Raw genomic sequence first — 14,756 nt, forward strand, 5'->3', positions numbered from 1 at the left:
AAAGATCGGCCGTGTGTTCAAAAACAAACTTTTCATAAGTCCTGTGAAGAATCTCCCTTCATTCTTCATTGATCGCTGATTCCTTTTTTTAATTTTATCTTCTCTGCCACAGGTTGCAAGCTGTCATTCCAAACACACAACTTTGCGATGCTATTTGTGAATGTTTTTTATTTTTTTTTATTATTATTTATTTATTAGGGACCACCATGTACAATTAACATAAATGTTACCATTTGATGCATTGTACCAGAGTTAGCCATATGCTAATTAATACACTCTAAAAAATGCTGGGTTGTTTTAACCCAACTTTGGGTCAAATATGGACTAACCCAGCCGTTGGGTTAAATTTTTACATTACATTTTTAACCCAACATTTCAGGTTTGTCCATATTTGACCCAAAATTGGGTTAAAACAACCCAGCATTTTTTAGAGTGTATCTACAGTCCCCTGGCAGGGTACAATAAAAACAAATTTTTTCAGCAACACATCAGTGTCAGTGGGTACAGATTTCAGTGGTCTTCAGAAAGGATTTAAAACTTTAATTCTTAATGGAATTGCAGCTCTTTATGTCATTTTGCATTCCACTGTGTAGGCTTTAAAAGAACGGCAAAAGGGTATGTTACAGTCAAAAATAGAAGCTATTCTGGTAGATTTTACAGAAATTGCAGGGCGATTACTAACGAAAACCAGCAAACATGCAGGGGCTTAGCCGTGTAGAATCTTATACACTATAGAGTCTAGTTTGAAAAGAGTCAAACAATTTCAAAACTCAATAAATTGTGTTTCTCTATGATCTTGCAATGGTGGTACCAAAATGGCTTTTTATCAATGATTTTTTTAGCTTGCTTATTTAATGATTCTACAGTTCTAATGGCAGACTTATGTTAGAACTATGATTCGAAACATGGGAAACACAGACTTGTTGAACTATGCTGATAACTTGCAACCATAGTTGGCTAACGAAGCTTTTGGGAAATGCACCGCTGTGCAGGGCTCGATCCCAGGTTGCATCTCCGGGGGGGATGTCAGACGCTCAAACAAGGAGGATAAAGACCGCAGCCTCTAGCATCAGTTGGTACAGCACCTCTTGAGATCAGAGGAGAGAGGTTTACTTGCATAGCTCTCACTAGTTGACCTCTGTTAATCACCCCCCTAAACCTCACTCCCACCCAGGTCACAGCACCAGTTGTACAACACCAGTTGTCTGCATTGTGTTGTCAAAATCACTCTCAGACCACAGAAATGATTTCCATCAGGTCCTTATTTATTTGATGTTGGGTGACACAAAACACAGTCTTTCAGTAATTAGATCAGTGTGCGGCAGCAATACATGACAGGCTGTGAAATCTCATGCAGACTAGGCAATATACTTTAACAGAAACACATTTTAAGAACATATAACAATAATTCATGGACCTGGGGTATAACACGGTAATGCACAACTGCTACACATGCACATAATTTTGTGATAAAAAATATTCTGGCTATTCTGTTGATTTTACAGTATGTACTGTATTCTAGAAAAAGATTTCACAGTAATCACTATTTTTACATCATTTAATTTAGACGTTGAGATGCAGTTTATTCAAAGCAACTTAAAAATGGAAAATCCAGGCAAGTGTGATGATAGAAAAATGTAAGATTCATATGCAATTACAATCAATGATAATATAGCTTAACATCACATGAAGGACATGCTTCTAAACAAAAATATTTTCAGGATCCTATTCAGATTTTCCTTGTTTCATCGTTTGAGCTGATGAATGACTGATGTTTATATTTTAAATAATCTTGAAAAGAAGCCCATAACTCCTTGTTTTTCTCCTGCTCTCTTCTTGATGTTTTCCAGTATTTTAGCTTTTTCAAACTCATTTATTTCCTTCAGCTTCTCAATCAGAAATTCAGCATGTTGGAGTGTGTTCAGTGAATCAGTGTTGAGTGCGATCTTCTCCAGATTTTCCACACAGTGAAACGCATCCATCACCAACTTTATTTTCTCTTCCTCTAATTCCTGCAGTTCTTCTTCCAGCTTCTGGACCACAGACTCACCATCTCCAATTCTGCCATCATATTTCTTCCTTATCTCTTCATATGTCGGTTTACTTATCTTTGTTTTTATTTCATATATTTTTGGTCCTTTGGTGTGTTCTGTGTAACTGCATTTCTTTGTGCACACTGTACAGTGATCATCTTTCATCACACTACACCACGAGAGATCAATGACCCACCAGCATCCTGGATAATGACAGTTCTCCTTACAGACGTTGCAGATCATCGCTGCACTGGCTTTAGAGCGATCAATATCAACCAATTCTTTGCAGGCCCTTTTAACTTCAAACTCAAAGTGCTTATTTTCTTCTACATCTTTCTTGTGTTTCTCCACAGCATCTTGAGTTTGTTTCAGCTCATTCTGCTTTAGTTCTGTCAGTTTAACACGTTCTTTTAGATTAGAGATTTTTGCCTCTAATTGCTTCCGATTCTGCAACACATCTCGAGTCATCTTCAGGGATTTTGGTTGTATTGTGTTGAGAAACTTGAACAATCCTTTTATTCCTTTAAAACTGCGATTCCATGATTGACCCAGCGTCACGTCACGTTCTTCCTCATCTTCATCTTCATCAGCTGCTTCTTCATCATTGGCAGCGTCTGACTGACAGTTGTCAAACAGGAAATACAGCGGCTGATTCTTGTCATTCACGGCACACTTGATTTTAGCCTCTTTAACAGCCGTCAGAGCATCTTTAGGTCGAGTTCCAGTTGAGTGTGTGAAGAGCAAGATGATGTTGTCAGCAGTATCTTTCCCAAATAAAGACTGAACAGCATCAAATATGTATTTCTGAATGTCAGAGAGTCGATTCTGTGATGCTTTAATCACCAGACACACTGCGTGTATTTCATGAATCCCTTCTTCAGATTTACTTAAACTAAGCAAACTCTCAGCGATCTGTTTATCAAGATCAACTCCACGAGTGTCTCCATATCCTGGTGTGTCGATGATTGTTAGATCAGTTTTACTCTCTTGTAGATAAACCCCATAAACCGTGATGATGGAGGTCTGACTGTGAACTGATTTTCGGTTGCTCTGATCATCTGTGATCTCAAACCAAACCTTGTCTTCTCTCTGAACATCTAACATGTAGTTGATCATCGTGTTGACCAGGGTTGTTTTTCCAGTTCCCGTTTCTCCCACCATCAGAATAGTTTTATGGAGTTTGTTTCTGTCTCTCTCTCCAAAGGTGATTTTTCTATATTGCTTAGACAGATCCATTTTCTCTGTCTTTTTTTGCAGACAATATCGAGCAGGATTTCCATCTTCGATTAAGCTGCTGTTCTTGATGATTACATCAAATTTACGTTCTTGACTACTTGACATATTTCCCCCCTGTCATTTTAAAACAAAATTTTTTTATTTTAGACAGCTTAAGTTGTCAAAGCTGTACATGTGTCATGATTTAGAAGTATTGAATATTCAAAGAAAATAGCCAAAACATTAGGAAACAGTGGCTTGTTTTAAAAAGTGTGTGGGAAGGGAAGGGGTTGTGTGAGGGAGGGGGATGGTCAGGCTGGGAATTACTGTTTGCATCAGAAATGTACCATAACAATTGCAACAACAAAAAAAACAATATACAGAAATCATATCAATTTCGCAACTATGTATCACACGAAATACGTTCTGAGGAAACTATTTTGCAAATCGCAATTACGTTACCTGCCAACATATAAGCAGTAATGTATCGACACTCCTGTTTCATCCATCTACTACAAAATAGTAAGTATGATATTGACGGAAGACACTAAACATGATATGGAAGAGGATTTTGAAATTCTGCTCCTCAAATCCGATGTTTGTGGCTATCTTTACGAGTCGCAGTATAGTTTAGCAGCTGAGGCTGATGGAGGAACAGGAGGCGGCTGCCTGTCAGTCGAGGAGCCCAGACTGGGTCGAGCTGAGCCATTCGACTACATATATGATCCACTTTCAATAAAGATTAATGTTGAAATGGGTGAAATGCTCCTTTAAAGATCAGACAATATTCAAGCATGCAAAAATATCATGAATGCAGGAAAGGAGCGGGGAAAATGAAAGCTAAACTTTATTTTTAATACTATTAATAATAAATGAAAGACAAAGACTTACTTGAATGACAGTGGATAAGAATGTAGTCTTTCCCTTCTGTAAACTGTTGAGAGATCTGTTGTAACTCTTTCAGAAGCTGATCTTGCAGCAGTTTGAGGCTAAGTAAAGAAAATAAACATTAATTACTAGAAAAAAACAATAATAAAAAACAGTTATTTTTCATGGGAACAATAAAAACATATCATATTTATTCAACGTATCACAATTTATTATTACAAAATTTATTGACAAATCCTACACAATACATGGGTATAAATACACTATGTATAAATAAATATACAAATTGATATTTACTTTGTGTGTAAAATTTTATCTTTACTTATATCACACTGCAAAGAATGTCTTCAGTCATCAGACATAATTCAGTTTAAGGCTATAATTCAGTTCAAAATTCATTAAAATGGATCTACTCACAATGTGATGTTGTGATCAGTCCGTCCTTCCTCAGCGCACACTGAGAATCTCTAGACTACTGCCACAGAAAGCCTATTTATACTGAAGGCCCTTTTCTGAAGGTCATGTGGTTTACTGGAACACATCTTTATTTATGTATTTATACACAATGGTCCAAGACTACGATAAACAAAAACTCAGCATCTCTAAAGAGGTTGTTTAATATTATTATTAATAATAATATTTTTTTAGACAATGCAAACAGCTGATGTGAAATGTTCCCTCTGGATAAAAATCATAAATGATTGTAAAGAGTCAGATTTATTTTCTGAAGGGTGAACCAGAAATCATTCTCACTTCGAATCACTAGGGGCCCAAAAGTGTGGTGCCAAATATTAAGCACATCCAGTAGACAACTTAATATTATTATATTATACTCCGCCGAGACAGCCCAGCCAGAGTCTCGTTCCGCCGAGACAGAGACGCTCCACGTCACTTCTGCCGAGCCAGAGACGCTCCACGTCACTTCTGCCGAGCCAGAGACGCTCCACGTCACTTCTGCCGAGCCAGAGACGCTCCACGTCACTTCTTCCGAGCCAGAGACGCTCCACGTCACTTCTGCCGAGCCAGAGACGCTCCACGTCACTTCTGCCGAGCCAGAGACGCTCCACGTCACTTCTGCCGAGCCAGAGACGCTCCACGTCACTTCTGCCGAGCCAGAGACGCTCCACGTCACTTCTGCCGAGCCAGAGACGCTCCACGTCACTTCTTCCGAGCCAGAGACGCTCCACGTCACTTCTGCCGAGCCAGAGACGCTCCACGTCACTTCTGCCGAGCCAGAGACGCTCCACGTCACTTCTGCCGAGCCAGAGATGCTTCACGTCATTTCTGCCAAGCCAGTGTCTAAAGACAAGATGGCCGCCTCCAAGCCAGTGTCTAAAGACAAGATGGCTGATTCAGAGACTGTTCAAATCACTTCTGCTGATCCAGATTCTGTTCACGTCACCGCCTTCGAGCCAGTGTCTCCGGACAAGATGGCCGCCTCCGAGCCAGTGTCTCCGGACAAGATGGCCGCCTCCGAGCCAGTGTCTCTGGACAAGATGGCCGCCTTCGAGCCAGTGTCTCCGGACAAGATGGCCGCCTCCGAGCCAGTGTCTCCGGACAAGATGGCCGCCTCCGAGCCAGTGTCTCCGGACAAGATGGCCGCCTTCGAGCCATTGTCTCCGGACAAGATGGCCGCCTCCGAGCCAGTGTCTCCGGACAAGATGGCCGCCTCAGAGCCAGTGTCTCCGGACAAGATGGCCGCCTCCGAGCCAGTGTCTCCGGACAAGATGGCTGCCTCCGAGCCAGTGTCTCCGGACAAGATGGCCTCCTCCGAGCCAGTGTCTCCGGACAAGATGGCCTCCTCCAAGCTAGTGTCTCCGGACAAGATGGCCGCCTCCAAGCTAGTGTCTCCGCACAAGATGGCCGATCCAGTGTCTCCGGACAAGATGGCCGATCCAGTGTCTCCGGACAAGATGGCCGATCCAGTGTGTCCGGACAAGATGGCCGATCCAGTGTCTCCGGACAAGATGGCCGATCCAGTGTCTCCGGACAAGATGGCCGATCCAGTGTCTCTGGACAAGATGGCCGATCCAGTGTCTGCTCCCGATCCAGTGTTTGTTTCTGTGTCTGTCCTTGTGACCATTTCTGTTGTAGTGTCTGTTCCTGAGCCGGTGCCTGGTCCTGAGAGGGCATCACCACCGTGGCCGCCCGAGGGGTCTTCGCCGCCGTGGCCGCCCGAGGGGTCTCCGCCGCCTTGGCCTCCCTTACAACCTGCTCCGCCCTGGCCGCCTGCACAGCCTGCTCCACCCTGGCCGCCTGCACAGCCTGCTCTGACCTGGTCGCCTCCACAGCCAGCTCCGCCGCAGTCTCCAGGTCCTCTTCCGCTCCACGGGCCTGGCCCTCCATCCCGCCCCCAGGTCCGCCTCCGCTCCACCTCCCTCCTGGACATTTTGAGGAGCGTCTGGAATCCGCTCCTTAAAGGGGGGGCTATGTAACGGTTACCAGCTGGAGTGCCCTCTTGAGCTACCAGAGGGCACTCCAGATAAGACTATGTTTCACACAAACTACATTTCCCAGAACTCACTGCCCGGACTCATCATCACTGATCACATTCACCTGTACCTCATTCACTGATTGCATTCACCTGTGTCTCATCCTGTTAGTGTGTCTATATATACCTTGTGTTCACGTTCAGTGTTTGCGAGGTCTTGTTGTACTGTTTGTCTGCATTTCTGAGCATTTTCTGTGTTTGTTTTCTGTTTTTTTGACTTTTGGATTGTTCTTGGATTTTGATTATTGCTGCCTGCCCTGACCTCTGCCTGTTTCTTGGATTCCCTTTGTTTATTCTCCATTGTCCTGTCTGCCAATTCTCGACCCTGCCTGTACGACTATTCTTAATAAAGCTGCATTTGGATCTACATCTCCCAGTCTCGGAGCAGTTCATAACAGTAAATCATTGTGTAACCAGTACTTTTATCTTTTGTACAAATAAATTTTTATTTTTCTATAAAGACAAAAGTGGTATAGTTTTTACTTCAGTGTATATGAAACAGTTCTATAAGCAATAATAAGAGCATTAGAATCATTCTTGCAAGATCAAGAAGTCACCAGGACTCCACGGAATCTTCTCCTAGGAGGGGGAGTATGAATTGAATTAATGGTTGTTAAGAATAAGGTATTGTTTCACATGAGTGTAGGGATACACCTAGATTTACTGGTATAGGTTAAATGAGCTAGAGTGGATGTTTATCCAGAAATTCTGACCTGACAGCAAAAGGCCACCTGGCTACTTCGATACCAGGGGCTCTCAGGACCTGAGGTAATACCAGATCTCACCACAGATCCGATAACGTCATCTACCGACGTTTAAGGGCCCTAAAAAGGCGGATATTGACGTGTGGTCAAAAGAGACTGTGTTAGATTCAACAAGGTGCTGAAAGCATTCTTTAGAAATGTTGGCCCATATTGATAGGATAGCATCTTGCAGTTGATGGAGATTTGTGGGATGCACATCCAGGGAACGAAGCTCCCGTTCCACCACATCCCAAAGATGCTCTATTGGGTTGAGATCTGGTGACTGTGGCGGCCATTTTAGAACAGTCAACTCATTGCCATGTTCAAGAAACCAATTTTAAAAGATTCCAACTTTGTGACATGGTGCATTATCCTGCTGGAAGTAGCCATCAGAGGATGGGGACATGGTGGCCATAAAGGGATGGACATGGTCAGAAACAATGCTCAGGTAGGCTGTGGCATTTAAACGATGCCCAATTGGCACTAAGGGGCCTAAAGTGTTCCAAGAAAACATCCCCCACACCATTACACCACCACCACCAACCTGCACAGTGGGAACAAGGCATGATGGATCCATGTTCTCATTCTGTTTAAGCCAAATTCTGACTCTACCATCTGAATGTCTCAACAGAAATCGAGACTCATCAGACCAGGCAACATTTTTCCAGTCTTCAATTGTCTAATTTTGGTGAGCTCTTGCAAATTGTCGCCTCTTTTTCCTATTTGTAGTGGAGATGAGTGGTACCCGGTGGGGTCTTCTGCTGTTGTAGCCCATCCGCCTCGAGGTTGTGCGTGTTGTGGCTCCAGAATTGCTTTGCTGAATCCCTCGGTTGTAACGAGTGGATATTTCAGTCAAAGTTGCTCTTCTATCAGCTTGAATCAGTCGGCCCAATCTCCTCTGACCTCTCGCATCAACAAGGCATTTTGGCCCACAGGACTGCCACATACTGAATGTTTTTCCATTTTCACGCCATTCTTTGTAAACTCTAGAAATGGTTGTGTGTGAAAATCCTAGTAACTGGGATTTTACTGGGATTTTAACTGGGATAATACTCAGACTGGCCCGTCAACTTTCTTTCTCATTCTGACATTCAGCTTGGAGTTCAGGAGATCGTCTTGACCAGGCCCACACCCATAAATGTATTGAAGCTACTGCCATGTGATTGGTTGATTAGATAATTGCATTAATGAGAAATTGAACAGGTGTTCCTAATAATCCTTTAGGTGAGTGTATAAAAAAAGACCTTGAGATAAAAACCGCCCCTATGCAAAAGACAACTTCATACTCATTTTAAAGTGACCTATGACATTCAATGACATGAAATCCATCTAAATTTAAATGATCTTATGGATGTGGCTGTTGTGGTTCAAAATGACAATTTTTAAAAAGGGTAATTTTTGAACCCATTCTGGCACCAGAAATACGTTTATAAAAATCAGACCCAAATATAAAAGAACACCAACAAGGTACTGGAAACTTTACCAGAACGTTGATAAAAAAAACGAATGGCTTCAAGCCCACCCTGGAACGGAACATTTTTATAAAGAGATTCAACGTCCATGGTCACAAAAACACCAGAGTTAGGTAATTTCACAGAATGAATGAGTTCAATGAAAGTGTTTCTGATAAAAAGGCCATAAATGACGAGACCAAAGGTTGAAGAAAGAAATCGAAAGAAATTTTTTGTGAGTGAACCAATAGCTGCTACTATACAGTAGGCCGTCCAAGGGGAATGTCTTAACAAGCTTTATGAATTTTAGGAAGCGTGTATAAAAACAGATGTTAATGATCAATCTACCCTCAGTGTTCTGGTCTACTCTTTAACAAATGCCATTAAACTTTGAACTATATTAGTTAAGTCCTTTATGGTACTTTTATCTACAACATGATGTGACCATTTGCATGAATACAGTATATTCCTCTAAATCACATGGTCATTATAAGGGTGTTGCCCTCAGAATAAAAACACCTGTTGGTGTGAGTAACAAGGGTGAGTATGGGCTAATTTTCATTTTTGGGTGAACTATCCCTTTAAAGGTTCCTATTTTATATTAGGCCTAAATAGAGTGCTGAAGTTACGACGTCACTCTGTAGGCCAAAATGCGGAAGTGAGTTAGCATTTTAGCACTCCCGCTTCCCTCGCTCTAAAGCCTATATGGGATTTTTGAATGGGTTTTTGCTAAATCGCCTGAAATAAGGTCTGTGGTGAACAAAGCCTCTAAATATTTTCACGTTTTGATCTATGACATAGAACACACAGTTATAACCTGCTTGTGGTTTTTTAAACTTTATTGTGTCTGATTGTGTTTTTTAAAATCTTTATATAGGCTTCAAAATGTATAAATTTTGGATTAACTTGTAAAGATTATCTTGCTAGACAAAACGTGTAAGTGTCACAATTGTTTGTTAAACACAGATCTTGTTTTTTGCGATTTTCCAAAAGTCTATGGGGAAAATGCATTGCTTTTCGATCGAGGGAACCCATGCGCCGCTAACTTCCGAGTTGTCCTACAAAGTGATGTCATCACTTCGGCACTCTATAAGTGTCAACTACTTAACACAACTATCTGTGACAGTGACATCAGCTATTATAAATAAAATTAGCTATAATTGGACATAATACTACAGAGCCCCTAAAGGGACATGGTGGTGGGAAATATTTGGGGTGGGAGGAAAAAATATTTTTCCAATCTTTAGCTTTCTCTCGCAAAGATATTTGTGTTTCCTCTTCTGATTCAACTTCAACAGTCTAATCATTTGTTCATTGGCCTGCATAGAAGGATAAGAACTGTATTAGGCCTTTTGTAACCCTCTCTTGAAGGTTTTGAGTAGACCTGACGACCAATCTAATCAGCTATAGGTCAAACTGGGCCAATGTCAGCATTCTAGGTATGACTACGGAGCCTGGAACTATGGAATGTTAGCAGGAAAGAGAGAACACAACCCAGATGAGCTCAAGAGATGTATTGAACAAATTAATAACAGTTAGTTCAATAGAGAAAAGAAAAACAATACATATGAAGCTCAAGAGATGTATTGTACAAATTGGTGACAATTATTTACATTCCCTGCCTATCTAAGCCGGCTTCCTGAGTGCACATCCGCACACTGAACCCAAAATAAAACTCAAATAAAATAAAGAGTCCGTAAACGTATTTGGTGTATGTGTGTGTGTTCCTCAAAGTATCGAAGTATGTTCGTTTCACTACCCGGGTAGGTTTATGTATGCTCTTATCTGTGTGCAATGGAGGAAAAGGATGAAGATGGTTCCGAAGATGCCACGGCTGGCCACACCAGGCTCTCGGTTCACTCAGTAGTCTCTTTGGTTGCCTCGCCACTGACCGCAGGTCAGATTCAGATGATTCAATCCTCTCAAAAAAACAATCTATGCATACAGTACAGAATACATTAGTTACTGTTAACTCATTTCTACTCAAATTCAATTCAACTTAAATCCATTCAACTCAAATCAATATATATCCAAATTGTACAGGATATAAATACTCTAATCATTATATGAATGAATAGATACACAACACACCATATAAGATAGGTCAGTTACAATAAACAACAATTAATAAATCAATCTTGTACTTCCATCTCACAGTATGAAATATTATATTGAGATCTCTGAACCCAGATATTTATGTTTTTAACTTCTATTAAATCTATTTATGCATCTTAATGACATTTTAACAGCACATTTTAATATATTCACTCTTTTTAACAGTTAATATGATCTTATGTTCCTCATATAGAGTGCAAATATGTAGGTTGGCAATTAAATGAACTAAATCATCCTTATCTTACAGATAACAAGTAATAAAATGAATACTCACTCAATCAACTGAATTTTAAATCAACAGAACAGAGTATACAACACACTTAAAGGGTTAGTTCACCCAAAAATGAAAATTAAGTCATTAATTACTCACCCCCATGCTGTTCCAACCCCGTAAGACCTTCGTTCTTCTTCGGAACACAAATAAAGATATTTTTGATTGAATCTGAGAGCTGGATCAGTCCTACATAGACTGCCTAAGGGACTGGCTCTTGACGGCCCATAAAGTCATTAAAGAAAAGGTTTAAATATTCCATGTGCCTACAGCGGCTCAATTATAAGTTTATCAAGCGACGAGACTACTTTTTGTGCGAAAAAAACATAAATAACGACTTTATTCCACTATTCCATTACTTCCTTATGGGCGCATGCGCGAGAACTGAGACGAGGACGTTCTCATTCGTCTACTTCTTGTTACCGGCTGCTCACCGCTTAGGAGTTTTACCGCCCCCTACCGTATAAAATGATGATCCATATATAAGGCGCTCCGGATTATAAGGAACACTGTCGTTTTTTGAGAAGATTAAAGGCTTTTAAGTGCACAGCGCGCATCTTCCTCTGCTTGTAAACAGAAAGTTTTGCGCTTCCAGCTATATCAGCACATCATCTTATACGGTAGGTGGCGGTAAAACTCCTAAGCGGTGAGCAGCCGGTAACAAGAAGTAGACGAATGAGAACGTCCTCGTCTCAGTTCTCGCGCATGCGCCCATAAGGAAGTAATGGAATAGTGGAATAAAGTCGTTATTTATGTTTTTTTCGCACAAAAAGTAGTCTCGTCGCTTGATAAACTTATAATTGAGCCGCTGTAGGCACATGGAATATTTAAACCTTTTCTTTAATGACTTTATGGGCCGTCAAGAGCCAGTCCCTTAGGCAGTCTATCTAGGACTGATCTAGCTCTCAGATTCAATCAAAAATATCTTTATTTGTGTTCCGAAGAAGAACGAAGGTCTTACTGGGTTGGAACAGCATGGGGGTGAGTAATTAATGACTTAATTTTCATTTTTGGGTGAACTAACCCTTTAACATTGGGAAAACTATAAAATATCTGCTTTAATAGTTACCAGTTTAGCTGAGCTAACAACAGAGCTAAAATCAGGACGAATCCACATTGTAAATGCTAATCATTAGCACTTGGCTAGCGCGATTTGCGATCTTTTACGAGCACATGGGTCACATCTCAAACAGCATAAAACAATCAGAATCTGCGTCTATATGGTATCAGATAGTAAGAATCAGGATCAGAACTCCGATTGGTTTTATAAGAACAGTATTTTTACTATGCTGAAGCTAACACGGCCAGCATAACACTCAAATCAACAATATTCTTGAGGAGTTTGCAAAGTCGTACGATCTAACTTTCTCTCTCACAGCTTTCAACCTTATGGACACATAACATTACAATTTAGTACAAGTTTTCTCTTAGAATTTCTATTTCTCAAAGGATATTTCCATACCAGTTGATGCGTTCGGACAATGTCTTTAATAAAAGAAAGATGTGTCGTTGCTTTTTTAAAACTCCCTGGAGTGTACGCCCCACCCTCTGGTGGCTTAAAAGGTATTGCACATCAGTAACCTTGTGTGGGTTACACTTTTTCTTCTTAACAAGTTTGATTAACAGTCATATGACCAGTTTATTTGTAGTGCACTTACAACATAGTTTAAAAGAAAGTTTAATAATTAGATTACTAAAAGTATTGAGTATAAAACTGCCCTTATTGTGATATTGGATTTTACGTTGCTGGAACGCATAGTGGAAAAGAAAATGTGCTTGTCATAACGGATGTATTTTCTAAATTCACAGTAGCTGTACCTACAGTTGATCAGAGGGCCATAACAGTTGCAAAAGTGCTGGTCAAGGAGTGGATTCATCGATATGGAGTCCCAGCCCGAATTCATTCTGACCAAGGACGGTGCTTTGAGGGTGAAGTCGTGCAGCAGTTGTGTCGTATATGGCATACAGAAGAGCAGAACAACAGCATTTCACCCCCAAGGCTAAAACTGGATTTTCCCCATTCTTTTTAATGTTTGGCAGGAGCCCGGATCTCCCAATTGACCATTATTTGAGGGGCGGTTTAGTGGAGAAGAAAGAAGGTATGGTGGAGACCTGGGTGATTGAACATCATCTGCAACAGGCTTATAGGCTGACACAGAGACGGTTGCAGAATTTGGCCAAGCAGAGACAAAGGCAACAAGGGGATGTTAGATGGCACCTTTAATATCAATCAAATGATTGCATGAACACAGAAAACCAAAGACAAGGTTGCATTGAGAAATGTTGTAAATGTGTTAAATTTAACCTTAATAAATCCTGTTGTTTTTTAAATGGAAACTCCACCCTCTTCCAACATTTACCAGGAAGAGACTGACTGGCTATTTCTCATTTTTGTCTTACTGACTCTCTTCTGTGTCAACAAAAATGAATCAGTGAGCAGAGAAGAATAAAGAAGGGGAAAACAGCAGATCTTTTTCATTCTTTTTGATCTTTCCGTATACGTTAAGAAAATGGCTTCACTACATGTATCTCCAAAAGAGCTTTCTTGTCCCGTGTGCTGTGACATCTTCAAGTCTCCTGTTCTTCTGTCGTGTGATCACAGTTTCTGTGAAGAGTGTCTTCAACAGTTCTGGAGAAACATGAAAACTCAGGAGTGTCCAGTCTGCAGAAGAAGATCCTCAAAAGATCATCCTCCACATAATCTTGCGTTAAATAACTTGTGTGAGTCGTTCCTGAAGGAGAGAGATGCGAGTCGATCATCAGGATCTGAGGAAATCTGCAGTTTATACAAAAACATCCCCCACACCATTACACCACCACCACCAACCTGCACAGTGGGAACAAGGCATGATGGATCCATGTTCTCATTCTGTTTAAGCCAAATTCTGACTCTACCATCTGAAATCGAGACTCATCAGACCAGGCAACATTTTTCCAGTCTTCAATTGTCTAATTTTGGTGAGCTCTTGCAAATTGTCGCCTCTTTTTCCTATTTGTAGTGGAGATGAGTGGTACCCGGTGGGGTCTTCTGCTGTTGTAGCCCATCCGCCTCGAGGTTGTGCGTGTTGTGGCTCCAGAATTGCTTTGCTGAATCCCTCGGTTGTAACGAGTGGATATTTCAGTCAAAGTTGCTCTTCTATCAGCTTGAATCAGTCGGCCCAATCTCCTCTGACCTCTCGCATCAACAAGGCATTTTGGCCCACAGGACTGCCACATACTGAATGTTTTTCCATTTTCACGCCATTCTTTGTAAACTCTAGAAATGGTTGTGTGTGAAAATCCTAGTAACTGGGATTTTACTGGGATTTTAACTGGGATAATACTCAGACTGGCCCGTCAACTTTCTTTCTCATTCTGACATTCAGTTTGGAGTTCAGGAGATCGTCTTGACCAGGCCCACACCCATAAATGTATTGAAGCTACTGCCATGTGATTGGTTGATTAGATAATTGCATTAATGAGAAATTGAACAGGTGTTCCTAATAATCCTTTAGGCGAGTGTATAAAAAAAGACCTTGAGATAAAAACCGCCCCTATGCAAAAGACAAC

General features: G+C 41.0%; 1 protein-coding gene across 1 annotated transcript; it reads right to left on the minus strand.

Moving 5' to 3' along the window:
• Nucleotides 1-1,244: 1,244 nt before the first annotated feature.
• Nucleotides 1,245-4,615, minus strand: LOC148969643 (uncharacterized). The gene is made up of 3 exons (XM_089125586.1): nt 4,554-4,615; nt 4,140-4,237; nt 1,245-3,383 (listed from the first exon to the last, which is right to left on the minus strand). Exon 3 carries the CDS (start codon nt 3,372-3,374, stop codon nt 1,776-1,778), a length of 1,599 nt encoding a protein of 532 aa, XP_088981712.1. The 5' UTR covers nt 3,375-3,383; nt 4,140-4,237; nt 4,554-4,615; the 3' UTR covers nt 1,245-1,775.
• Nucleotides 4,616-14,756: the final 10,141 nt, after the last annotated feature.

This window comes from Pimephales promelas, chromosome 22, assembly GCF_988280905.1.
Source record: "Pimephales promelas chromosome 22, fPimPro1.hap1.1, whole genome shotgun sequence".
NCBI lineage: Eukaryota > Metazoa > Chordata > Actinopteri > Cypriniformes > Leuciscidae > Pimephales > Pimephales promelas.

Coding starts and splice junctions, on each gene's coding strand:
- LOC148969643 (XM_089125586.1), bottom strand. CDS start 3,374: ATGTCAAGTAGTCAAGAACGTAAATTTGATGTAATCATCAAGAACAGC.